This window comes from Ciconia boyciana, chromosome 8 (assembly GCF_034638445.1).
Source record: "Ciconia boyciana chromosome 8, ASM3463844v1, whole genome shotgun sequence".
In the NCBI taxonomy this organism is placed as follows: Eukaryota; Metazoa; Chordata; class Aves; order Ciconiiformes; family Ciconiidae; genus Ciconia; species Ciconia boyciana.
This window is the reverse complement of record NC_132941.1, coordinates 24336663-24363877: the sequence shown is the minus strand read 5'-3', so window position 1 is coordinate 24363877 and position 27215 is coordinate 24336663. Positions and strand designations below refer to the sequence as shown.

The window sequence follows — 27215 nt, the reverse complement described above, 5'->3', positions numbered from 1 at the left end:
CAACACTGAGGTGTTTTCCCAGAGTGAGAAGCCAATCAAAGTGGTAATTCAGGCAAGCCCCCTTCCTGAAGCAGTAGGCAGAGGTGGATAAAGACCCCTTCCTACTCCAGGTAGGATCTAGAAAGAGTAAACTTAGGACACTCCTTTCTTTCCATTTCCAGCTCTCAGTGTGCCCATGGTCTTGGCATCCCCTATCCTCTGATGCACCAGGGAAGACCTTTGCCTCCAGGAGGAAATCTGTACCCATTTTGGGTGTTTTCAAGCCAAAACTTCTTGCACAAACTGGTCCAGGGTGGTGGGACTGACGAGGGAGTCACCAGCCTCCAGCATGCCCTCAGGGAGCAGCTCCAGCCTGGCCATGCTGCTGGTGCGGAGGGCAGCAACCTGCTCCAAGACATGGATGCAAACGCCATGGGAAGGGAAGGGCTAAGAGAGCTCCCAGCAGGGCAGGAGGACTCGTGGGAATACATATCTGGGACTTGGGCCAAGGTGGGCTCTGTTCCTCTTGCCTGGGAACATCCAGATGGCAGCGCTAGACCTCAAAGTCCATGTCCTTTCATGAAGGGCCAGCTTCCCAGCTTCCTCACCTGCCATGTGCCCTTTCTCTGGAAGGGTGGGAGACACATGCCCTGAAAGGTTTTAGGGAACCAAAGGTTTTAGGGAACCTGCTGGGAGGTCTGTGAGACTATGGTAGGAGGAACAGGGCCACCAGATTCGTATAAATGCTAGTGAGAGGACCTCTGTAGGTCTCTAGTTCAACCTCTCACTCACAGCAGGACTGTCACCAACTGCAAGACACTATCCCAAGGTGATGCTTGGTGGGACAGAACCACTGGGTGGGAAGAGCTCTGCACCCCAGCCCACAAGCCCTTGTGACACCCAAAGCTGGTAGAGAACATGCACAGGAGACCCAGCCAACCTCAGATCTGCCTTGGATATCTTCCACCACAATGTTTGTCCTCCTGCTCCAAGATCTGCAAGCTTATTCCCAGCAGGAGGTGGTCCAAGTCCAAGTGGAGGGACTCTGAATTTATAAGAGGTCCGTGGAGGGCTCTGGGACAGCAAGGGGGTCTTGCAAGATCAAAAACAGTTGGAAGGTGGTTCCACAAGCCCTACAAAAATCTGTACTAGTTCCAACTAGACTGAACTATTCATTGCACATAAGCTAAGGCAACCCATCTCTGCTTGCAGACTACCTTGACTCTATGGGTTTGGGTTTTTTTAATATTAAGCAAGCAGTGGGTTATAATTTATCTTACGATATTTCTGCCCACACACTGTGGAGCAGCCCTTGGGTCTTTCCACTGCTTTCCAGACAGATGCATGATTTCTTATTACACCATGTACTATTGGCACTTTTGCCTGGATGGAAGAAACAGATATTCAAACGATCTTCTACCCACAGCCAGGATGTGGGGTGCAGAGTGCTTGTGTGTGCGCAGACACAGACCTGCATTGCAGTCCAAGGTGGGGTAGCATTGCTCTGTGCATTAATTTCAAGGCTGGCAGGGAGACACTAGACACAGGAGCTCCATGGAAAAATGTGTATCACTTTAATTAGGTCTCTAGCAACTGGGATTACAAGAGAAAGCTTCTCTCTGGGTTGCAGCCTGGGACGAAAGTGCTAATTACCACGCAATGCATCATTAACAAGCCCCAGCAAAGCCTGGAAAAGCTCAACTCACTGATAGTTATGTCAAACTGGCAGGAATGGCTGTTATCTGTGGGGACAGGGTTCCCCAAGCTGGGACGGTAAAATCCCTGATGAGATGTGTCCCAAAGGCTAATGCACTTCCTGACATTCACACTGGGGCAGCAGAGCTCTGTTGGCTGAGCGGGGCCCTCAGGGATTAGGCTGGAGAGGCAATCTGGGAGCTGGCAACCCCACTTGCTCTTTAGTGGAGAGGCAACATCTCTAAAATAGATGCAAGATGGAAAGTGATGTTCTCCCAGCGCATCAGGGTACCCACTCAGACCCTCCCACGCTCCCTCCCCGTATCCCTCTGCTCCAGCAGCTGTTGCAAAGCTGCAACACTGGGATCAGGACAGCCTGGAAGGGGCACTTGGGGTCTGTGAAACAGGAGAGAAGGGCTGGACATGCAGCCCCTCATCCAGGCTGGGCAATCCCAGCAAGGGGCATGATGCTTGAGAAAGAACAGGGAATGGCCCCAGTCCCAGCTCCACATCAGCGTGTCCCCTTCCCCGTCACAGGCACTGGTGTAAGTGCCCACATGGTCAAACATAGGGTCTCTGGGCGGGGTGGAGATATTCAGGAGGGCAACAGGGCAGCTGGGTTTCTGTCCCCTGGGTCTCTGAGAGCACATGGAAACCTGCAACAGCACTGGCAGCAGCTGAAAGCCTCTTTGGGGCTGGGAGCAAAGGTGATCAAGCAGCCCCAAGTTAGATGCTCTTCCTGACACGTGCCCCTGAAGGCCCAGGCCATAGAAGGCTTGTTCCTCTCCTGCATGATGGCTCTTGGAAGGAGCAGAGGGCTGAACACTCTACACAATTTCTGGATGAGGATTTCCTCAAAGTGTGGCTGAAACCCCTCCTGTTTCAGTTCCCACTAGGATGATGAGTGGCTCCTGCTGAGCTCTGCCTCCATCTCCTGGCAGCCCTCTTGGTTGACCCTGAGCGTCTCCATCATGAGATACGAAACCAAGCTCACTGGGCAGTGTAGTGGGCAGCAACACCTTCCCCTTCTCTCAAAATCTTTAAGTAATTTCCAAGTAGAGCTGGAAAAATAGATCCTTCTTGCAAATATGTCTAGAGCCAAACCATGGCCACAGCACTGTGAACGTCTCTGCTCAGCTAGGTAGAAACTGGCCAGAGGGGGTCCCTCCATCCTTCCTCTTGTCCCTCCCTTCAAGCTGCTCCATCAGGGGTCATTCAGCTGTTGCCAAGAATCCCGGGCAAGGAGCTGCAACCAAGTGTTGGGATGGGACACTGGATGAGCTCCATCGCCACAGAGCCCCAGCCTGACCTCAGCTGTAGCATCCTCCATGCCTGGGACCAGGACAGAGGGGCAATGGGGACAGCCAATGGGGCAGGGTGACACCTGAACACAAACACCACATCTGTCCCACTGACACCGGTGGGTCAGGCAGAAATCCTCTGAGTAAAGGGTGGCCTCTCAGGGCTCCCACTCCATCCCCAAAACTGCCTCCCTGCCCAGGCATGTCCTCATGCCTTCCCCACCTTCGTTCCTGGCACCACGAGAGACGGCGGCTGATCCAACACTTCATGGCTGCTTGCGCAAGAGGTGATGGTTGCTGCTCACCTCACCCCCACCTCCCTCAGGTGACCTTGATCAGGTGACTCATGCCTAATCACCCCATCCATTGCTTGCAGGCGAGTGAAGCAGAAGCTGCCCAATAAAAGGGTGCTGACAGTATGAGCATGAGGCTGTGACCTCCTGGTGAGAAAAAACAAGTTCCCCAGAACTGTTCCCTGAAAACTGTCTGATGAACTACACACCTTTACTACCTGCAGAAATACACAGAAAATTAAAAAGAGAGGAAAAAAACCCCAAACCCCAGTTATCATCATGGCCTCAGGCTTTCTGTAGGACCTCTTTGTGGATGCAGAGTGCTGGGTGAGGGGTAAATCCAGCAGTTTTCCCATGGTTGCCAGTCCATGATCCCATCAGCACCTCAGGGAAGTGGAGCATCCCCCCTTCACCATCATGTCCCATTTCCATCACTGCTGGGGACAGATGAGGGAACCAGGGCAGCCCTGTGAACTCTCCCAATGTCCTTGCATGCAAACGCTGTGTTGCTGGGCACCTCCTTTAGAGAAGGAGGGAAACTTCCTCCCTCCTGCTTTCATTTTTGGCAATAGGGCATCTCCCCAAAAGACACGTTTGTGATGCTCGTCTGAACAGCACAAAAATCACAGTGCCTCAATCTCTTCCCCAGGCAAACCCCACACATTGGTTTGGCCAAGCCAGTGCAGAACCCATCCCTCCACTGCCTCTCTCAGCTCCAGGGATTGCAACGAGTGATGGTCTAACCCCTGGCCAGACCACTTCTCATCCCACATACCACCTCACATGGTTGCATCTTCCCCACCTTAATTAATCTCAGCCTGCCAATTACCAGGCACCTCCTCAGTTATCCCTCTCCCACACCAAAGGGAGTGGTATTTCCACCTTTCCAAGAGGTCCAAAGCCCCACATGTGTCCATGCGATTTCCCCTGAGGTTCTGCACCATTTGCTGTGAAGTCCATGTCTCCCTCCACTTTGCAGATGCTGCCAGAGCTGGAGCTGACACCACATCCCCAGCACTGCCTGCACCAGAAGACACCTCTGCAGCACAGCTCTGCACATGTTTCCCGGCCATGTCACCCTTGCCACCCTTTATTTAATTTTTTTAAACAACCCCCAGGGAAGGACTCAGTATTCAGACTGAGTAGCACTAGTCTGGGACTTGAGGGGAAATGGCGAAGTGTTTGCCCAGAAATGCCTTTATTTCCTGCTGAGCATGAATTAAAACTTGTTTTTACCTCCCTCTGCCAAGGGAGTGGGAAGCACAGCTTTCCAGGGCACCCAGCCAGGCCATCCACTGGGATGCAGAAAGAAATACCCAGGGGGTGGCAGTAATTCTGCCAGCTTCGGAGGGAAGCCCCCAAATGTGGGTCAGGAGAGTGTTTCTGCCACTCTCAGCATCAATGCAACCTGCTTCAGCCAACCAAAATGCCAAAGAATGAGAGCAAACCCCAAAAGCTTGAATTTCCATGATCTCCACGCCATGGCCAGGTTAGTAACCTGAGCACCTTCTGCATACCGGGGCTGGGAGCCCTGCCTAGATCTGTGCTTCTCTGGTGGTTCCCCTCACCAGCCACTGTGTCACCTTGCCCAGTGACTGACAAGTTGGCTGGGACCTTCCCAGGGAACCTCCCCCAGAGGATGGAGTCAGGAGCAGGTTCAACAAGGAGACTGTGCAGCCACAACCCATGCTAAATGACCTCAGCTGGGATGCTTCATTGGGCAGTGCAGGTGAGGGCTTTGAAGCTCTCTGCTGCTCTCTCCAGCAGGCTTCTGAGGAGTCTGGCAGCCTCAGAGTCTTCATGCCATAAGGAACAGCTGGACTTTCCACCACTCTGCAGGAAAAGTAGAGGAAAAGAAGGCAAAGCTCCCCCAGGATCACTCACCTCTGCAATGCTGCACAGCACTGTGCCAACCTGTAGCTTCCTTGCCTGCCCTGGGGCTCAGCAGGAGTGCCAAAGGGGGCCAATCAGCTGTGAGTAAGGCTGCACAATCCAGCCACCTCTGGAGGCGGGCACCATAAAAAGTGCTGGGAGAAATGCAATCGTGACACGCCTGGCTGGCTTCTTGCCCGCAGCCTGGGGAGGCAGTGCAGGCAGGGAGTCAGCATCCCGGATACGCTGCAGCTCTGCACAGCAGCCAGCCCTCGGTATCAGCTGTGGCGGAGGTAGGCTTGACATAGGGAAGGGGGCACAGGTGTTTCTGCAGCTGCTACTGGGATGGTCCCCACTCCCGGGGGATGTTGAGCAGCCCTTTCCTAGCAGGGAAGTGCCTTGGCCAAGTGCTGTGGCAAAAACCACTGCCGGCTTCTCAAGCAGCATCCCTCTGTCTGGTGTGGCAAGGTGTTGCCTCCAGCCGGCTCCTGGGACAGAGAGTTGGCAGGTGGTGATTGGCACTCTGCTGCCAGGGACAGGCAGTTTCTCTGTCCCATCTGGGTTACTCCTGTTTCCTTGGATGGCAAGGAGTTACCTCTGTCCAGGGCTCAGCAAGGAGCAGCCCAACCCGGGGCGCAGCCCACTTTTGTGCGGTGATTCACCAAGCGCCCCACGCACAGCACCCGCAAGCAGGAGCCAGGCTGTTTGTTAAAGAGCTGAACCAGGGAGGGTGGGAGCACAGGCAAGAGACCAGGGGAGCGAGAGGCCCAGTCATGTGCACACATCTTGCTATCGCATCTTGGGGACAATCTGAGTATTGCAGCGGATGCCCCAGTGACTCCAAACCTGCTTTGCTCTGGGATGTACCCTGGGGAGGTGGAGGGCTCCCATGGGAGATCCCTGAGCGTACGCCCAGATGCAGGACTGCAATGTGCATGGGCACTGGAAATACACGCACAGTCACGCCTGGGACAAGCAGCGTGCTGGCAAGTGGGCAGGGGATGGCTCTGCGGAGAAGGCTGGGTGGGGTGGAATTGTGGAGGTGATTTTCTCCCCAGTGTCTCTCTGGGTGCTGATTTCCAGCTGTCCCGGGCAGCAGGATGACACTGTGGAACGGCTCCTTCCCCTTCTACCCCAGCACCAGTGTGTGCTTCCCTTTCGACACCACCCAGGCCATCATCGTCTCCGTCTTCCTCTCCATGTTGGCCACTTTCATCAGTATCCTGCCGGGGATCCGGGGCAGGGGGGTAAGTGAAGGGGCTGGGGGAACTCAGCCCTCTGGTCCCTGCCCTCTGCATCCCACATGCCTCCTCCTTCCCAGCCTCAAAAAAAGACATGGGGAGCAAACATGCCCACAGGTTCACCACCAGGGCTCTGGGATCTCTAGCAAGCCATGGGGGTGAGCTACAGCCCAACCCAGCACGTACCCCCATGCTGGAGACACCAAACTCCACCATCCCAAATTTACAAGGCACCTAGATCTGAGCTTGGCTGGATTTTGCTGTGAGCAAGCCTGAGTGATTTTGCAGGAGTGGAAAAACAGGGTGAGGCTCAAAGACCTCAATCCACCTTCCCCGAAACCCCAATAAAAGAAGGAGGTGTGCACCATGCATGCCTCAGCACCTGTCACAGGGCAGTGGCCAACAGACCCCCCTGCAAGCCCACCACTCGCACGCTGTGCACTCGTCACGTGCTTGGCTTTGCAGCAGGGCTGGTCAAGAGGTGTCTCCCCCCAAGGGGACACACGGTGAACCCCCGGCCACTGCTTTTGTCTCCAGCTGTGGCCAGCTGCCAAAACATCCAAACACGTGAGGTTTGGATAAGTGTGGAAATCCCAGCTCACGACTATTAAAGGGAGTGTTCTCCATCCTCCTTCCCAGAAAGGGGACGGCACGGCTTTCCCAAATGGGCTGTTTTGATCTTCTTGCTCTGCCCGGATCTCCCTGCTGCCTCCCCCACCCCATGGCAGGGATGCCCCAGCCACGTGTCCCCCCATGCCACTTGCCTGCAGAGCCCGGGGGGTGACTCCCCAGGGGAGGGACAGGCCCATTTCTCACTGTCTGGCATTTCTAAATCACATGCTTGGTGCTGAGGTCCCCGTGGCAAAATCTGACTGAGACCTGTCACCCCCTCTCTGCTCACCCCTCACAGCGACTCTTCTGGTTCCTGCGCGTGGTGATGGGCCTCTTCGTGGGAGCAGTGGTCCTCAGTGAGTACCGGGGTCCTGGGGGTGAAGCTCAAGGATGCCCAAGACATGGGGGATGGAGGAGCAAGGCGAGGGAGGCTGAACAGAGCAGCCAGGTGCCAAGTCCAGCCTGCAGGATGAGTTTATGGGGAAGACCGACACCCATCTGTATCTGGGATCTGGCTCCAGCAAGTGATGGGAGGTGCAAGCACCTATCTGTCTCCCCTCCCAACGCTGGCAGTTGTATGTGCAGACCACCTCCAGGGCAGTCACCGAAAGCCCACTGCCAACTGCCAGGGGACTCAGACAAACTGGCAGGTGCTTAGATGAGGACCAGTTCCTAGACAGTGTCCACACATCAGCCCCATTGCCTCTAGGGGTAAGGACTGTGCTGGGTCTGGGGAGAGATAAACCCAAGTGGGGGCCTCAGGTTCACAGGTCAGGGTTCATGTTGGGGAAGGACATACAAGGCTTCTGATCCTTGGGACTCACAACCCAGGCCTTGCCCTTGGGGTGGGGTAGGTGATGCTCAGGCCATGGTGACCATCATGGCAGGTGCTTCCAGCACTAGATGTCTCACCACCAGGCCATGACTAACCTTTAAAGTCTTCACAGCCGTACAGTTCACCAGGGACTGGGAGACTGGCTGGGTGACAGCAAACACCTCCTACAAGTCCTTCAGCCGTGCCCTGGTGAACGCAGACATTGGGCTGCACATTGGCCTGGCGGGGGTGAACCTCACACTGGTGGGTGAGTGCATAACATAACAGGAGGGGATTGAGTGCAAATTTGGCTGCCGTGCACCTGGGTACTGGGGCTGTGGGCCCTTGAGCCCCCACACCAGGAAGTCTTGGAGCTGCCTCCAAGGCTGAGAAAGGTCCTTAGTCTTCATCATCTGGCAGGAAACCCAGTGAATCAGGTCAATGAGACCATCGACTACAACGAGCACTTTGCCTGGAGCTTCAATGCAGATTACGACCACAGCTACAGTGAAGGGCTGGAGAAGGGGCTGCCCAGCCCCATCCTCTATGTGGCGGAGAAGTTCACCATGCAAAGCCCCTGCAGTGTGCACAGGCAGTACCGCATCTCCAGCCACTATGTGTCCCTCACACTGTGGTAAGTTAGAGCAAGAGGTCAGCCCTATCTCTGCTCAGTGGGGATTGGAAAGAACCAGCTTAATGGAGCCACCCTCTTCCCTCTAAGGCCATGCCAAAGCCTTGGCTGGTCTCTGGCACCTGCCCTTCTGCAGAACCAAGGATGCTCATGCTTCCTGACCTGCCCATCTCCCCAGAGTCCTCTTCTGTGCCCTCTGCCCTGATGTGCAAAATTGCCATTGGAGAAAAATTATTCTTCATTTAAAGGAAAGCAGATGCAACTGTGTGGGGCTTATGGTGGAGGGTCCTCTCCCAAGCAAGATGTAGAGCCCTGATAAGACCAGCTGTGGAGAGGTTCCTCTTGCATGCCCAAGAGGGCATGAGACATTCTGGTGGGGAGTGGGAGGGACCATCAAGAGGGCGCTCAGAGGCTGTCTTGTGGTGTAAAGCTGAGAGCCCTTGTGTGTGTTGTGATAGTGGAGTCTCAGAGCATCCCCACGTCTCAGAGGTTGTGGGAAAGGCACTGCAGGGAAGAGTGAGTCTTGCAATTCCCCCTATGGACGTAGGCTCTAGGTCCTTGCCCACATCTCCTTTTTTACCTTCAGGAAAAATAACTAGCCCTCCCCAAACCTTCCTGCTATTGAGAAGGAGTATTTCAAGGCAGGGATGTTGATGTAAACTTATTTTTCATTATTATTCTTGGAATCAGAAAAATTTGTTAGGCTCACCTCCCCAGTGAGCTAAACCCAAACCCCACACACAGGGAAGGGCTGGCAGCTGGGTTCACTCCAGGTGCTGAGTTGTTCGATTCTCCAAACAAAGGTCTCCCTTGTTGCCATTGTCCCTTTGAACAGGTGGGAACTGCCTGGGGGCAGCCAGTTGTGGAGAACCACAAGAGTTAGAGAAAGAGTTAATTTGGAGGGACCTCCAGAGGTTTCTACTCCAGTCCCCATCCCAGAGCAGGGCTGACATCAAAACCATATCAAGGTGCTCGGGGCTTTGTGAAGTTCAACACTGAATGTTCTCAGGCGTGGAGATCCCTCTCTACCACTGTGGGACCTGTCCCACAGCTCCACCTTTCATGCAGTTACAGCATCATTTGGGTTGGAAGTGACCTCCTTAGATCAGCCTGTCCAGCCCACCTGTTCAAGCAAGGCCAGCTAGAGCAGGTTGCTCAGGGCTATATCCCTCCATTGGGATGTGGAGAGGAGACCCTGAGAAGAGGCTCCAAGCATGATGCTTTCTGCTCAGTTTTGTGGTCCTTTCGCAGGATGGCCTTTTGCACATGGCTCATTTCCATCCTGTTGTTCTCCATGCCCATCCTGCTCTATGGTGGCTACATGCTCCTGCTCACTGCCATGCTGATGCTCTTCTCACTGCTCTTCTTCACTGCAAAGAACACCCCAAAGTGCCCCATCCAGTTTGGCCCAGCTTCCTTGAAAACAGACTATGGTGGATCCTTTTGGCTGACATTGGCAACAGGTGAGTGCTCAGCTTGCTCCTGGGGCTTTAGTTCTCTATCCTTGCTGCAATGATGCTCAGTGATGCCCCAACAGCGCCTCATCCCTTCTGTCTCCATGGCTGGTCACAGAAAATGATTTTTTTTTTTTTTTTTTTTTTGAAATGGCATACAAGAATTTAGGATAGCATCTCGAGACTGGGGAAAAAAGAATTGAGCAGCCAGGATAGCCAAATGGCCAAAGTTATCTGCGTGGAGGTGTGCCCAGAGGAGTGCCATGAAAGTCATGAATCACAGAGTCATGAATCGCAGACCCTTGGGGGTCTCTCTCCCAGCCCTTGCCCAGAGCAGGGCTAACCTCAAAGTCACATCAGCCTTGTTCAGTCTGGTGGTAGATGGCTAGAGAGTCTCTCTGCCTTTCAGGACCTGCCCCACAGCTGTCCCACTCATGGGCAGCAATTATTTCCTTTTATCAAACCAGAATTTCCCATTATACAACTGTGCACTTCTGAGAAGAGACTAGCTCTTTTTCAGTAGCAGAAGATGGCAATTAAGTAAGTCCCCCTAAAGACTCCTCTTTTTCAGGCTAAACAAGCCCAGCTCCTCCAGCCTTTCCCCATACAAGGTGGACTCAAGCCACAACTCTCTTGGCCACCTACCCCAGTTCATTGACTTCTCTTCTGTACTGGGGAGCCCAAACTGATGGCAGAATCCAGATGTGGAGAGGGAAATAACACCTGCTCTTGACCTCCCAGGAGATGCCATGTGCTGTTGGCCTCCAACCCCAGATCTGAGTCTGGATGGGGCTGGAACACAGCAGGGAGGAGGTGCTAATGTGTCTCCCCATGCTGTGCATTGCAGGGCTGCTGTGCCTGCTGCTGGGGCTGGGCATCATCATCCTGAACTCTGTCCAGCCGGAGAAGCTGAAGCTTGTCTTTAACCTGGACGAGGGAAAGGGACAAGAAGAGAAGATGTGGGACAAGTCATAACTGCCAGCCAAGCCCAGCTTCTCTGCGCAGGACATGCTGATGGTCCCGCTGGGTGAGCTTTGCGAGGTGACAGCCACCCAGCTGTAAGGCACAAGGGGGAGGCAGGGCGAAGCCCGAGGACACCCCTTCTGAATTCATGTTCCTGTCCAACCACCCCAGGAGCCCAGGTGGGAAGAGACACGGCAAGAACCAGGTGACAAGAATATCCAAGTCCGGAAAGGTGTCTCTAACAGGACAGTTTGCCCCCATTTTTTTTGCTGTTGTTGTACTTACCAGCAGCTGGAAGAGCTGGGTGAGGAGAACCCATGCCCCAACCCTGGCTGTCCAGTTACAGGCACTGGGCTACTGCCCTTCCCCTTAGTCCATCCCCAACAAACCCTAAGAGTCCTCCCTAAGATGCAGAGATTAAACCAGAACAAACTAGAGAGAAACCAAATAAATGCAGAAACATGGTTATGAACCAAAGGAGAAGCAGAGCCCTCCCAACAGCACCCCCACCCTGAAGGCCTCTGAGAAGTCCCCTCTGCCCAGGGATGCTCTTCCCATCAGCGGTCACAAAGAGCGAGCAGAACTGTGGTCACCAGGGTGCCCTGTATCCAGCACCTCCTCTTGGTCAGGGGTGAAGAGCAGGTTGGCAAGGAGGCCCATGATCATTGGAGGTACCAGACCTCGGAGGCAACCTGGATTTCAGACCCATCCTGGCACCCCACAGCTCAGGTTCAATGTGGGTCTGAGATGCACCGGGCTGTACATTGGGCTGGAAACATCACGGTCAGGGAGCTGGTTGGTTGGCCCCTGCTTCTTACAGTGCTTATAAACACCCTAAACCACAGCCACCAGCTTGTGAGTTATCGGTGCTCTCACAGCCCTCTGAAAGGAAGACAAAATGTTTCAGTGAGAGGGAAGCAGAGGAGGAGATGGGAATGGAGGTGCTACAGTGCCCCAGAGAGTGGCTGTAATCAATTAGCAAGAGGTGAACATCACACCCAGTCTGGGAGGCTTGGTTTCCTGCTGCTCAGCTGTGGAAATACACGTGTTGTGGGGCACGTGAAGCTGAAATCCTGCACACCCAAGGTGGATGCAGCCACCTACTCCCAGCTGCCAACATCTAGCAGATACCTTGCCCACACAGGGAGGGAGGGCAGGGAGCACATTTCAAGTTTTCACCCTTTTAACTCTGTGCAGGTTTTGCACATTTTTTTTCTGTTTTGTGCTGTTATTTTCCCTCTATCTCAGTAAAATAAGTTGGACATGGCCTTTCTCTTGTCTGTCAATAGAAGTGTCCCTCCGAGGGCTGGGAAGCTGGGGATGCTCTGTTGCTGTGACATGGCAGCCATAGGGAAGGGAAGAACGCAAAGGCAGAGCCCTTTTGTGGTCCTGTGTGGGGCATCTGACCACGGCTAGCCTGTGCAGGGCAATAAAGACAAGTCAACATGCAGTAAACAGGGTATCGGAGCATCCCCAGGCAAACGAGCAGGGGGGATATGGGAGGACTTTAGCTCCTGAAGTGACCCTGGGCATGTGGAAGGTTTGATGGGAGCAATCCCCAGCCCAGCAGAGAGATTTGGGGGCAGGCCCTCTGGGGCAGGGGGTGCTCAGACATGGCATCCTGCCCCATCCCCCTCCACATGGAAGAGACTTCAGTGAGGACCTAGAGGGCCCAACAGGCATTTAAAAATAGATTGGAGCTTAACTCCTTGGGCTTGGGAGACCTCATCCAGGATGTTCCCAATGGCATCTACCAGGAGACGCTTCAGACTACGGATGGACTAGATCCAAGGTGCAACAAACCCCTTTTATTTATTGAATTGAAATTCAGCCCTCATAAACCTCTGCCTTTCCCTAGCATGTTCCCCCTTGCAGCCCAGCCTGGGGGGCAGGGGAGTGGGCAGCTCTGCTGCCTGCTAGATGGCATGGTGGCTGCATGCCCTGGTGCAATGAGTGCCTCCAGGCATGGGGGCCACGGTACTTGCAGAGCCCTAGGCTGTGCTCTCCGAGATGCTTATGGTGTTTGATCCATTGCTGGCACTGGTTCTCTGGTTAGATACCAGATTTGCTAGACAGTGTGGGGCCAGAAGCAGCCTGGGCCGAGAACCAGGGATTTAATGGCAATTATTTTATGTCTTGTTGTTCAACAACGGCTCAGTCCAGCCAGAAAACAGAGCACGGAGCTGTGGTGAACAGAGGAGGTAGGATCTGCAGCAGCACAACCCAGGGGCTGTACAGCCACAGCTCTTATAGTGCATGTGAAGAAGCTGCTGTGAGACTATGTAGGAAGGCAAAATAATCATCCCTGAGCAATGGCCCTCGTGTGTGCACCTCCCTGTCATGGCAAGGGAAGAAGTCCTCCACCTGCAAATCTCCTTGCAGGTGGCCAGCCCCTTGTGACACAGCCAGCCCCTGTTGTTCTGACCCCCTGCTCTTCATGAGACACAATGTGTTAAGGGGTCTCTTCATCCCCCATCATGTCATGGCCTCTGCTCAGTTGGCCCCATGCAAGCCCTGCTGCAGAAATCCCGGTCGTCCTGTGTTTGCTAGGAAGCAGGCAAGACACACAGATATCTGGTGTCTCTGTGCTTCAAACAGATCACATTTTGTTTATTTGGGTTCATGCCCCTGTATGTCTGATGCAACAGGCCAAAGCTTTTCTTCTGGTGAGGATGCTATTTGGGGGGAAATCTGCTGCCTAAAAGCAGCAGATGAAGCTGGAAGTGCCAGATGCTGTGACAGAAAGGATGGGAAACCCCCCAGCCTCCTGTGCTTTCAGGGCATGGGATCTGTCCCACACCAGCCCCAATAACTTGTAGTTGGTTGTAGCATCTTCCCACAATGCCTCTGGACCTGACATGTCTGGATGCAAGAAAGACTCGAGAAAGGATCTTCCTTTCCCTGAGGGAGTTTTGTTGGTTTAATCTTGTGGCTTTTGTCCTGCCGCTCAGCTACGCAAAGACCTTTTGAGGCTCTCCTACATCCCTACAGTGTGCTGCTCCCCACGACAAGGGTTTCTCAAGGGTTCACCTTGACACATGCTAACGAGCCTTGTCCTTCCTTGGGGGCACCTCTGCAAGGGCAGCTTCCTCCATGGGAAGGATGCGCCTGCTGGGGGCTCACAAACAGTCACGCCTCACAGCCCCCTCTTAAGAAACCAGCCCCCAAAAATGCCCGAAGTGTCTCAAAGGAGCAGGTTTTTCAATGAAGTTTTATTGAAAATAATAATTCTTGCCCATAACAAATCACATTAGTGCAACACAAATATCATGTGAAAGAAATAAGTAACTTAACAGTGAGGGTCTTTTCTCAGAAAGAAAAGAGCCAAAATACGGAAATTATGTCCTTTACAATTTATTGGACTGAAGCTGTCCAGGTCTCCAGCATTGAGATACGGTGATCTCCTTGTGCCAGCCCATGGACACTTCATCACACTGGTGGGTTTGGTGCCAGAGCCCATCTTCTTTTTGTAATAACGCAGCTTGATGCTCTTCATTTCTCACCTTGGCTGGGTCTGACTCCTGGCCTCAGGCTTGTGTTTCATGGTGAGCCCAGCCAACCCAAGGGTGCTCCAGCTGGATGGGGGTAACTTCATTCTTGCCTCTCCTTCTTTTCCTGTGGCATCTTTTTGGCCCACACTAGGCTACAAGTCCTATCAAATAAAGCCCAAGTTTGAAAGTGAAAATAATCATATCACCACATTCCCCCCCAGCAAACTCCATTGCATGTTTACTCAGTCTTTATTTCTGGAGCAGCTTTTTTACTCTAGCTCATGCAGCATCCAGCCTGATGGAGTTTGGGTCTGTGCCTGGCTTTCCTAGTTACACCTAAAGGTCTACACTAAACGTCAGTGCTTGAGAAAGAAATGAGCAGGTTTAATCACTGGCTTTTGGAGCCGTGGGTGCTTCCCGTGAGAAATCTCACCAGTGAGCTCAGTTCCTGGTGTCGGAGCTGGCCATCAGAGATTCACTGCACCAAGCTGTGCTGGGGCATGGAGCAGGAAGGGCATTTCTCCTGGGACAGTGATGCCCAGGTGAGTGGGCAGCTCAAGTCGCTGGAGCTGTTAGCTGCTCCAATTGCAGCCTTCCAGCTCTCTGCAAAGCCTGCCCTTTTCCAGAGGGCACGGTCAGGGAGATACAGCCTGCAAAGGTACTTCTCAGCAAGTACTCATCCCGGCATGGACTCATGCACTCTTCAAAGGCAGTTGGATGGGGAAATGGGTCTCTGGGGACATCTAGAAGGGCTTGTGCTCTGCCCTTTCGGGCCCATCTTCAGGGAAGGAGTGGGAAAAACTTTCTTCTAGATGCTTTTGGGGTTGAGTTTGGAGGGCTGAGAAGGAGACAGTCCTTTGTTCACAAAATTAGGGTTGACGTACACTTCAGTCATCTCCTGGTACTCCTCTGCTTTGTCCTCATGGAGATCAAAGAAAGTTTTCAGTAGATCCAAGCTGAAGTAGTGCAGTGTGACAACAGTGATCCCAGCCACAAAACAGAGCAAGCCTGGAAGACAATGTGTTCTCTGAGAGTGTTCCTGTAAACACCAGCACACTTCCCACCCTGCACCCCTCCTCTGATGGTTCCCTGCCAGGGGACAATGCCTCCTCTTATGGAAGATGGCCTTCTACAGTATGAGGTGGCTTCAGCTGCTGTGCCGAGCATCTTAAAACCCAGGTATGGGTCTTAAAATCCAGGCAAGTGATCCCCATCTCCTTGCATGACTGCACCTCAGGGACTAAAAATCCCTCCATCACCCTTGAGATGGGGATGGTGCTTCCCCTTCTGCCAGCCCTCCTCCACATCTCTGCCAGGATCTGCTTTGCCAAGGCACAGGCTAGGGCTCTGGTGGGCTGCGCTCCCTGAGCTCTCTCACGTGCACATCTGGGGAGAGAGCACTGGGACTCCTGCACACCCAGAGGGACAAGGTGGTATGCCCTGATGTAGCTTGGTGTCCTTACCAATCGCTAGCGTGAGCCAGAAAGATCCCCCATAGCCTGTGTGCAGGACTGCGGTCCCAAACTGGATTGGGCATACCAGGGATTTCCTCACAGTGGAGAACGAGAGCAATGAAAAGATCATGAAGGCTCCTGTGACCAGCAGCATGTAGCCTCCATAGACTAGGACAGGCATGGAGAAGAGCATGTTGGAGATAAGCCAAGTGCAAAAGGCCACCCTGGAGACAAGAGAAGACCAACGGATGAGTCGAACAAGTGTCACAGACTAGGACGCTCTATGCGAGGATTTCCATGTGGGAGGAGGAATCTGGGGTCCAGGTTGCATTGTATGAGGCCAAGAAGCTTTGTGGGCAGGCTGGAGTGACCCCTGGTCTCCCAGGCTGAGCAAGCAGATGTGCAATGCTCACACTGCTACATCCAGAAGGCAGAAGCCTGGATTTCCTCTTCCCATTGCTCAGCCCACAGACTGTACCAGGCCTCAAGGAGGCCACAGCAGCCCACTCAGTGTTATCTAGACTATCTCAGCTCCTTGCCCTCTCACTCCCTGTGGGGCAGTGCAGACCCCAGAGAGCAGCACACAGGACTGGGATAATTGCAGAAGCAGGCATAAGTCTTTTGCAGCAACTCTGAACTTGTCTCTGGAACTGGGTGACAGGAAGCTTTCAGCTACGGACCAGGAGCTCTTGCTCCATGGTACCACCAGGCCCCTCTCCTGGTTCCTGCATCCCTGCTCTCAAACCCAGTGCAGGGGGAATAGCGCTGCAATGGTCCTTGCCCTCCACAACCCATGGTAGAGGGGAGCATCTCCTGACAGCCTTGGACCAGCTCTCCCTCAGCCCAGAGGGGCAGTAACATGTCACTGCTCAGCAGATCCAACTAAAGAGTCGAGACTGACCCCACAATAACAGTATCATCAGCTTCTCTTCATCTGGTCCCTCTCCCAAACATTAAATACCATCACAGATGGGGATGGGAGAATTCTGCACATGCCCATGGGCCTCTCTGGGCCACCGAGGACAGCAGCTCCAACTCCGTCTATGGGGATGGACCCCTGCCATTATCACCACATCACGGCAGGGATCTGTACCACGTTCCTCTCTCCTGTGCCCAGCACTGGTGAAGTTGACCAGCAGAGAGAACCAGGACCATCCCTCTTACCTGCTCACTCCAAGGTGCCTACAGGGACACTGGTTTGACCACATACCTTGCAGAGGCCCCTCATGCACATGGCTTTCCTCCTGGGAAGGGCAGCAGAGCCTTTCCCATGTCCTTGCATCTCCCCTGCCTGCACCAGGAGAGAAAGGCTCACCAGAGAGTGGCCGATGCATAATGGCCAGAAATGCGGTACTGCCTGTGCATGCTGCAGGGGCTTTGTGTGGTGAACTTCTCCGCCACATAGAGAATAGGGCTGGGCAGCCCCCTCTCCAGCCCTTCACTGTAGCTGTGGTCGTAATCCGCATTGAAGCTCCAGGCAAAGTGCTCGTTGTAGTCGATGGTCTCGTTGACCTGACTCACTGGGTTTCCTGCCAGAGGGAGAAGACTGAGGTCCTGCTGTGTCCCAGCAGCCTGGGTGCTGACAGCCAGGAGCACAGGCACCCCAGGGACAGCAGGGTCCCAGGAGCCTCCATGCAGACCAAGGCCACTCACAGGGCACTTGGAGACCTCCTGGGGCCATGGCCACTCCAGAGCTGCAGACAGGGACATCAGACTTACCCATGAGTGTGACATTGACTCCCGCCAGGCCAATATGCAGCCCGATGTCTGCGTTCACCAGGGCACGGCTGAAGGACTTGTAGGAGGTGTTTGCCTTCACCCAGCCGGTCTCCCAGTCCCCTGTGAATTGGACAGCTGCCAGGAAAAGTAAAGCTGGGGTTAAAGAGGGGTCTGTCTCAGGCTTTGCTGTGCTCAAGGGAGATTACAGGTGAGCACAAATGGTGGCTTTCCCACCGTGGCACTGCAAGGGAGTGTAAGGAGGGCAGGAGAGATGACTCAGCCACCAGGACATGCCTCAACCAGCTCCCACACCCTGGCAGAGCTCATGTCCTCCCCTTGCTGAGCATCCACTCCCTCGATCTGGGAGCAGGGGAGCTCAGATCCCCAGGGACAAACCCTGTGACCCGATTCCTCCTTGGACATCCTCTCCGGGACTTCCCTGCAAGCTCCGCACCACAGCGAGCACTGCAGCCCCTGGGGACAGGGCTCCAAAACGAGCCCATTCCTCAGCCTCAGGAACAGGGGTGACTTTCATTGCCAAATATTAAGCTCCCTAGATAGCACTATTAGTGAATAGTGAAGATCACTGTCAAACGGAGGCGGTGGAGAGGGGTGGCAAGTGCCGTCACAGCTCTGCCAGCCATTTCAGCTGGGGGGAAAATTTGAAACATTTCTGGTATGTTTTTTGGAACAAAGTATCTTTTTCTGAAACACTTTCAATTTGTGATGGGCTTAATTTTCTGGCACTGAGGTGAGCAGAAGGTGATGATTTAATCTCAGGCTGAACAAGACCTTTTAAACCTGTCTGAAAATAAGTTCAGCTGCTAAATCAACTTGTGAGGGCACTGATCCAGTAGCAGCTCTGCAGGAACGTTTTCAAGCTGCAGGGTTGAGTGTGCCCTGCTGCCACCAGACAGAAACCCTGACGCTGGCTTTAAAACAATTAATTCCTCCTGTGTGCCCAAGCAGTACCCAGCTGCATCCTTGTAAGGAGAGCGGTGCTGGAAGGCTCTCCGGGGCTGAGCTGGTTAAGGCTGTGGAACAAGCCCTGACCTCCACCTCTCTCCATCTCCATGCTGGCACCATGTTCCCAGGCAGCTCTGGTGGCATCTCCCAGCACCTGGACTTCCCCAGGTAGAGGGTGACCACCGCATGCTGGACTGGCCCATGTGTCAGCCGGCAGAGTCTCATGGCTGGTCACAGCCTGGATATCTACTTCTATCACCTGGTCAGCTCGGGAGTTGAGTCATTTAGGTTGTGCTTCATCATCCCTCTTCAAGCAGTCTTGAAATCCTCCCTGTCCTTTGCAGCAGGAGAGTTTCTTTGATTTAGGGTCAGGACTGGTTGCTCTCCCCATCTGGCATCTTCTATCCCCTCAGTACATCTTTCACTTACACATCCTGTTGCTCTGTCCAAGTTGGAAATCCCACAGCCTGGTTTCCACCACCAGTCCCATTTATTACAGAAGATTTCCTGGTTTCTACTAAATCAAATCCTCTCCTTCATCTCCTCCTGCCTTGCTCCTTGGAAGGTCTTTAGCCCCCTTCCCCTTCTGCCCTGCCTGTGTTTTATTTCGACCTGCTCTCTCCATGTCACTGCAAGGCTCCTCTCATCCTCCAAACGTGCCTGGCCACAGTCTGAGCTGCTCAGCTGTGCTCCCTCGGCAGCAGGCAGCTCAGGAGGTCTTGCACGGCTGGAGGAATGTGGGGCTGTGCAGCCCACCAAAGCTGGGGTTGTTCAACCTCTGCAGTGCAGTTACAGCCAGCAAAGCTCCCTCTTGATTCAGAAGTGACCACGGGCACCTCCAGGTGCTCTCAACCCCCACGCCAGGGATGGGGAAGCACTTTTGGGAAGCTGCGTGACTGCTTTGCAGAGCAGGGGTTGGGCAGACCCTGCAGCCAGCCTCGGCCACACCATGGCTGTGACCACCAGCTCACATTTCCCAGACACAGACCATGCCCCAGGGTTTAATCCTGCCCCCAGGCTCACCCTCTGAGGGCTGTGCAGCACTTACCAACGATCACCACTCCCACAATGAGGCTGAGGAGAACCCGGAGCGTCCAGTACAGCCTCTGCAGGGAGAGGTGGGACATCAGGCAGGGAGGAACAGCCCTGGCTGTCCTCTCACCTCACCCCAAACCAGCTGGGAGTGTCCCAGCATCCAAAACGTGGGGAGCAGATGCTTTTCCCCAGGGAGATGGGCCACATACTGCCTGTCCGCGGATGCCTGGGATGATGAGCAGGAAGCTGCAAGCGAATGTTAGGAAGACCACGATCACTATGATGGTGCTGACGTCAAACACGGAGACCTTCCTCTGCTGCAGGTAGAAGCGGTAGACGCCGTCAAAGAGAGTCATCCTGCACTTCCGGCAGCCTGCAGGAGAGAGGCAGTTGCAGTGGGGACCCTGCACTGCCCTGCCCAGCTGCTTCGAGCCTGTGGTGGCCAGCCCCAGCTCAGCTCTGGAATAACTAGCTGCAGAAGGTCCACCTCAAAACTCCCCAGAGGGACAAGGAAACATGACACTGCAAGGAAACAGGCAGGGCAAAATATTCCCCAGCAGAGAAATACGCCACCCAAAAGCGCTTGGTGGAGGAGAGGAGGTGCCTGGGGCAGGGCCCCACCAGCCTGGAGGGTTTGTGGCAGCCTGGGGAACCACGAGCTGCTGTCCTGCTGCAGCTTGAGGAGCAGCCCAGGCACAGAAACCTGTAGAGCAGCTCCTCCCTGGACAGAGCCAGGCCTTTCCCTCCAGCAGATGCAGCCAAGGCTTTCCACTTTGTGGTGTACCCTTAGAGGAAGTCCATGAGTCAGCAACTACCAGCAGATGCAGCCTTCCTCCAAAATGACAAGGAACCACTGAGAACATCGTTTTCACAGTAGCAAAATTATCTCCAGCCAGCAGCCACCATCGCCAAGTGGAACAAACCCCACCACCCCCATTTACACCCCCTCTCTTCTAAGAGGCTTTCCCCAGGAGCTGCAAAAGCTGCAATCTGGGGAGGGAGGACTGTTCCTGCATTTGGTCCAGAGCAGCCAGAAGCAAGCCCTAGAGTTGTGATCTGGGTCCAAGGAGCACACAAGCATCAGGAGCACATCTCAAGGCTAAAGGAAACTGAGTTACATGAGATCAAATGGCAGATGAAGTGTGTAATTCCCATAGATGGCTTTGAACTCCCACCAACACTTTAGTTCTAGCAATTATGGAGCTTCCCCCATTCCTGGGTTAGATCTTTTCTACCAAAACTGATTACATGCTTAGTCCTTTTATTTTGCTTATTTAATAGCATCTCTGCATGTAACTACCCCAGGAAGTCTTCTAAAGCCTGGGAATACCAGAGCTAGTATAATTCATGACCAAATACAATTTCATTCTGTCCCTGCACGGAGTTGATTTTATTCTCATTTTCTGAAAACAGTATTAATTGTATTTTTAGGTAACATCCAACCCAGAGCAATTCAGCCACAAAAAAGTGAGTCCCAAATCCCTAGATGTGGGTGGGGATTACAATAAGTATCATAAAACAATTTACCTGGGCAGCTGAAGTCACTTTTCAATGCATAAAGCAATATTTGGTTTCAGGATAATTATCTGTCCAGTAACCCAGATTTTTGCAGCAAACAGTTTAACAGAGACTGAGTTTTTACAACTGTCTCACAACTGATCTAGACCTGACCTTACCTTGACTGTCTGCTGCAGACTAACAGAGCTATCATGTGTACTCACGAATCTTGTTTTGGGCTATTTTGCTGTAACTGTTTTGGGCTATTTCCCTGGAAAGCCAAGCCCAGAGGAAGGCAGCCTTCAAGCACCATTCCTGCTGTGATTACCTGGCAAGCAGGAGCTGTAATTGAGTCCCGATGCTACAATGACAGACTGAAGTCCAGCCACAGGGTCCCCAGCCCAGCGAACGTGCCCACAAACAAGTCTGAGCGGCTGTAAGAGAAGAATTAAATGAACAGTTTAGCCCAAGACAAGTTAAATCTTGATTGCTTGAATTCCACTGGTTTCATTGTATCTTTGCCCAAATTTCATATGAGGTGCAATGAGGGAAGGAATGATTTCCAAGTCTGTATTCACCAAAAAGCAACTCTTCACAGCTTAAAACAGATCAACAATATGTAACAATTGAAAACCCAGAAAGTAACATGGAAAATGTTGCCTTTTAAAATCTAAATCTAATTTTCAAACAATATCAAAGGATGTTTGCATTTCCTCTACACTTTGCAACTTCTGGGAATAGTTTTATAGAGAATTTCCAGGAAAACAACTTTTTCTCTTGCTGTCCGCTCAATCTTTCTCACATGATTACCCTGCACAGAAGACCAGCTCCTTGGCATTTTTGCAGCTTTGAAGTGGAAAACTGGTGCCTGCAGCTCAGGGCAGGAGAAATTGAAGTTGTTGCACCTTGGAAAACATCCGCCATGCAGAAGCATGGCTGTGGCCCTAGAGCCCCTGTGGTTTCCTCTGTAACAGGGTATGGAGAGGGAAAAGACTAGAGACATCTTCAAGGAAAGATCAGTAATTTAGCAGAAACAGACAACTTCTTTTTTTTTAAATATTCTGGACTAGCAGGGGAGAAGGGCAAAGGAGGCAGAAAGTTTGCCTAAACCCCAGCAGTTTCTGCTTACAGAAACCCCATTTTCCTGCCCCAGAATGAATCAAGCTGGAAGGGACGTTTTGGAAGTGCCCAGTCAAAACCTCCTCACAGCAGAGCCAAAAGCAATCCTATATTGGGTTGCTCAGGGCTGCAGATTGGTATTCTCCGTTGAAACAAGGGAAATCCTGTCCCGTGGAAAATGAATCATCAGAGCTGCAATTCAGGGATGGGGGGGACTTCCTGCATTTTCCTGCCCGTATAAGAGGGTCAAATCGGGATAGGAAAAACGGCCGGATTAACTCAGGATGGGGATTCATCCTCTCCTCCCCACCCTTGCCTAGCCGGGACCCCTTGAGCAGGTTAGGCAGCGTCCGGGGGCTGCTCCCCAGAGCGCGCGAAGAGCCCGGGCGGGAGCGGGGCGCCCCGCCGGGGGGCAGCGGCGGGCGGGCAGCGGAGCGCGGGCTGGGCGGCGCGGGTGGCGGCGGCCCTTTCCTTCCTTCCTTCCTACTTACCTACTTACCTACCTACCTGCCGGCGGTGGCGGTGGTGGCGGCGGCGGGGTTCGGGCGGCACCGGCCCGCATCGCGCTCTTATAGGCGGCGGCGGGCGCGGAGCCCTATGTAAATGCCGGCGCCGCCCGCCCCACCGCACTGCCCGGCGCACCGCCGCACAGGTGAGCGCCGCGACCGGGGGCCGCGGACACGCGTGTCCCCGCCTGCGTGGGGGGCGGGTCTGGGGGATCGGGGCCACGCGTGTCCCCGCTTGCGTGGAGGCTGGGGGATCGCGGCCACGCGTGTCCCTCCTCCCTCCGCATGGGGGACTGGGAGCCAGGGCCATGCACGCTGCTACCTGCCGGGGGGTCAGGCTACGCGCTTTGTCACCAGTGGAGGGGGCAGGGGATCGTGCTACTCCCGTCTCCTCCTGCTTGGGGGACAAGTTGGGATGGGACCATGCGTGGGGGGATGGAAGGGATCGGGCCACACGTTTCTTTCCTGTGTGACTGACAGGGTGGGATGGGACCATGTGCCCCCCCCACCTGCATGGGAACCAGGATGCTGGCTACTGGTGTTCCCGCCTGCTTGGGGGACAGGGCACAGGGTGAGATGGGGGTACACGTCCCCATCTGCATGGGGGACAAAGGGGCCAGGGCCACTGGTGTCCCTGACTTCTTGGGGCACACACCTGCATGGGGCACTGGGAGGTTGGGGCCACTCATGTCCCTGCCTGCATGGGGCTCTGGGTTATGTGTGAAGACAGGATGGGATCATGCATGTCCACACCTGCAGGGTGTGATGGAGCCACGCACGTCCCTGCCTGTGAGAGACTGGAGCGACAGGACAGAGTGAGTTGGGACTATGCATGTGCCTGCCTGCATGTGCACAGGACTCCGTGGGGACAGGCAGGGACCCCTTATGTCCCACGAGGGGAGGGAGTCCCTGCTGTGCACTGTGGTGGCACTGGGGCATCTGGTCCCAGGGGTGTCCCCAGGTGGGAAAGCTGGAGACACCACTGGTGTCTGTGTGCATTGCTGTCCATAGTGTGTACACAGATTTGTGATTTTCTGGATGACATCCAAGGCTGGGGAGATGCAGCCTGTTCTGAAACCTCAGGCTGGCTTGCTGGTGGGGGAAGGTGGCCATCCCCCAGTCTGCCCCCCCAGCACTGGAGAGAGCTAGAAATAAGCTGTGACTAACAAGGACTACAGGGATCAGGCTCCAGGCTTCTCAAATGCCTTGAAACTGCTCTCCTCTACCTGTATGGTCACACTAAGTTCTGCAGTGGGGCTGCTGCTCTCTCAGGATGCTGATGTGTCCCACAGTCCCAGCTGTCATGTGGCTCTGGGGAGAGTGCAGGAGACATTTGGAGGCTGAAGCCCCAACTTTAGAGGAGCCAAATCTGCTGAGATCAGGTGGAGTGGGAAATCCTTCCTCTGAGGACATCCTTGCTCATGTGTTTGCACTCTCTGCAGCATGGTTTTTGGAGGGGTGTGAGACTCCAGGCCTTGATAGGGCACAGGGATCCTCTTTGATGGGGGAAGACAAGGCTGGGGAAGCAGGTGCTTGATTTCAGTAGGTGCAGAGGGAGGGAAAGACTTTCCAAAGGTGGCACAGGGAATCTGTGGAAAAGCAGAGGCTGGAGGGCTCATCAGACCTTACAAAATTCCTGGAAAGCTTGACAAGTCTGTGGAACTAATCCAAGCTTGCAAAGTTTTCCCTCAGCAAGCTGCACCATGGGCTTCCAAGGTCGGTCTGGTTTCACTATGCCAAGGAACCCCCTGGGTGGTTTGCGAGATTTGGGAGGCAGGTGTGAGAGCAGGGGTCTCTTTCTGGAGAAGCCTGGCAACTGGTCCTCAACACATGGGAGAGCACACTGGGGAGTGTGAAGTTGGAGCTCTCAGCTGAAACATGGGAAAGGAGCTTATGGGACAGCTGAGTGCCACTCATGAGATGCCCATCTTCCTTGGGCATGAGGTCCCTAGCCTAGATCTGCACGTTCCTCTTCCTGAGTGCATCCTGTAAGGACTGTGTGACAGCCTTGCCTGTGAGGAGGTTCCCAGCAAGAGCTGGAGAAGGTTTGATAGGCAGGGTAGCCATGGTGTCAATGTCTCCTCATGGCTTTACAGACGAAATTCTGTCAGGGAGAGCTGCTTCTGGGGAAGGGAAATGGTTCTTGAGATTTGGTTTGGAGAGACAAACTGCTGATGTGCCCAGTAATTTGTAGGAACACATAAAGGCATAGAACACATAGAGGCATGGAAGAGAAGTTCCATGTTGTTGGGAAAAGCCCTCAGAAGTCTGTGGTCCAACCTACTGCTTGGAGCAAGACCACCACTGTCACTGTATCACATTGGCCATGGTTGAGGCTGGAAAGCCTCCAGAGACCCCCCTGCCAGTCTTGGATTGACTAGGCAATAAGTGGGTTTTCAGCGCTGGGCCATGGAGAGATGAAAAGTGCATGAGAACTGGCATGTCATGTCATGGCTTGGGTCAAGAGCAATTTCTATATCTGAGGAAATGGGAGATTTGCTCAGTGACAGAAGGAATTTTAAAACACATTTTCTGCTGGAGCCCTGTGAGAAGACCCAAGGGGAAGGGGGAGACATGCTATACTGTGACTGTGGTGATGGGCTTTGAGCCTTGGCTTTGCCTCATGTTTCCTGAGCAACTTTGGTAAATCTTCTGCGGCACCTTCAGGCCTCAGATCTAGATGCAGGTTGCAACTCTGTACTTCTTGAGTCAGCAGGAGATAAATCCATCTGTGTTTATGGGGACTCCCTTCCTACAGCACGGGAGGTCGCGTGGATCTCTGCACATAAGCAAACCACAAGCGCTGCAGGCTGCTCAGGGTATCTCCAGCCACGCAGCCCTCCACACCGGTTTCAGCAGGGAACAGGCTGTTTCAACAGAGAGAGCTTTCTGGCAGGAGAGTCCCATGTGGTGACAGTGACTGGGCTCTGCAGCTCCTGGCAGAGGTCCTAGGCATCTCCATGCTTCACCTATTGGCCAAACTTTCATATTCCTCCTATGGGATGGGGCTCACGGAGCCTCTGGTTCTCACCAGCTGCACAACTCAAATCTCATGCCCACAAGACCACACTCAGCAGACGGCTGTGGGATGGAAGAACTCTGGGGTCCCTTCCACAGGGGCATGCTCCAGGAGGACAGGGGTGGCACTGGGTGACTAGGGACACCACCCCATGCTGCTCTCAGCAGCTCTGAGGCTTTCAGCAGCTCCAACTCCCATGTGCATGGAGGTGAGGCCAGAACTGAAAATGCAATCAGTGCAGAGGTATTTCAACTGATTTAATGTTAAATCCATGTTATGGAAAGCTAACAAAGTGGTTTGCCTGTAATAATGTTTTGTGAGGTGTAGAGTGTAGGTGAGCTGCTGTGATGGAGGAGGAACATGGAAATGTCACGTCTTGAGAAACAGCTTGTTTTCTAATGCAAAAGGCCAAAAGGACAGAAATCTCTGGCGGAAGGGAGTTAACACAGATTATATGCTATGCTCACAACCTGGCAATGAGCAGTCAGTTTTATGAACACAAATAACGTAAGTGCAAATGGCAATATTTAAATCTCAAACTACTTCATTTGCCAAGTGGATAGTGTATTTGGTGACTTACATTTTACAATTTGCACCACTGGTAGTTATAAGTGAAAAATCCCCACTGCAATTCCCAGTAAATCAGAGATAAAATCTACAGAGCTGCTGGCAATGTGTAAGCCTTTCTGAAACCATAATTTCTTTAAATTTTGATTAAAACAATGAAAAAAATAAACTAAAAGCATCACTTTGTCTTGCAACAGAGAAATGTAGGAAAAGCTGAAACCTGTGCAATACTGCATGTCTTGGCAACACAACTCCTCTGAAATGCTAGTCTTTGGATACACACCCACAGTGCTGGAACAAGGGACAAAGAGCCATATTTAGTGGAAAACCCTATTTGGAGTTAAATCCAAGTTTGTGCATGGAAAGCCAGCGGCAGCATTGTATCATTTATGACCCAAAAATGTAGCCTTCGCTCTTCATGGCTGGGAATCCCTCTCTTCAGTCAGGTGTTGGCCAGGGTTTTAAAGGTTCAGGCCCCACTGACAAAATTTGCTCTGGATCCAGAGCCTTTGTGGAAAGTGAGATGGTAAAGCATCATGAGAAAGGCTGGTCATGAGAGAGTGCCGTTGAGTTAGCCCAGAGGTGATGTTTTGATCTGCAAAGTTGGTGAAGTTTTGATCTGCAGCATTAGCACACTTCGGTGTGCCTGACTGCATGACAGCTGTTCCCATTGGGTTCACAGCTGGATTTTGCTTGGATGGGACAATGCATGCACAGAGAAATTGCCAGCTGAAGCGCGTCTGTTTCTGTAACGAAGACCATGTTTCTGTAATGGAGCTGGCACAACTTAACGTCTTCTTGACGTGGATGATGAATTGTGAACCTACAGCTAGGGTACTCCGAGGCAGAAGTACTGGTCCTGCTCCAGAAGAAAGGTCTTCTCAGGCCAGTTGGCACCTCCTGGCAGAGCTTTCCCAGGGTGATGGGGTCTCATGTGCCCCCTGCCACTTTCCCACAGCCTGAATTGGGAGATACTGCTGATGGATG

General features: G+C 53.3%; 2 protein-coding genes across 3 annotated transcripts; one reads left to right on the top strand and one right to left on the bottom strand.

Annotated features, from left to right (window-relative positions):
- Window positions 1-6240: 6240 nt before the first annotated feature.
- DUOXA1 (dual oxidase maturation factor 1) lies at window positions 6241-10867 on the top strand. The gene is made up of 6 exons (XM_072870528.1): window positions 6241-6387; window positions 7292-7349; window positions 7941-8075; window positions 8228-8441; window positions 9690-9901; window positions 10740-10867. Exons 1-6 carry the CDS (start codon window positions 6241-6243, stop codon window positions 10865-10867), a joined length of 894 nt encoding a protein of 297 aa, XP_072726629.1.
- A 3501-nt stretch (window positions 10868-14368) lies between these two features.
- On the bottom strand, window positions 14369-19876 carry DUOXA2 (dual oxidase maturation factor 2). Of its 2 annotated transcripts, XM_072870555.1 has the most exons (7): window positions 19730-19876; window positions 19534-19591; window positions 17520-17654; window positions 17116-17329; window positions 15810-16024; window positions 15231-15354; window positions 14369-14507 (listed from the first exon to the last, which is right to left on the bottom strand). In XM_072870555.1, exons 1-7 carry the CDS (start codon window positions 19874-19876, stop codon window positions 14447-14449), a joined length of 954 nt encoding a protein of 317 aa, XP_072726656.1. In that variant the 3' UTR covers window positions 14369-14446. The 2 variants fall into 2 exon arrangements, with proteins under 2 accessions (XP_072726656.1, XP_072726655.1); XM_072870554.1 differs by lacking the exon at window positions 14369-14507 and having other exon boundaries at window positions 15155-15354.
- Window positions 19877-27215: the final 7339 nt, after the last annotated feature.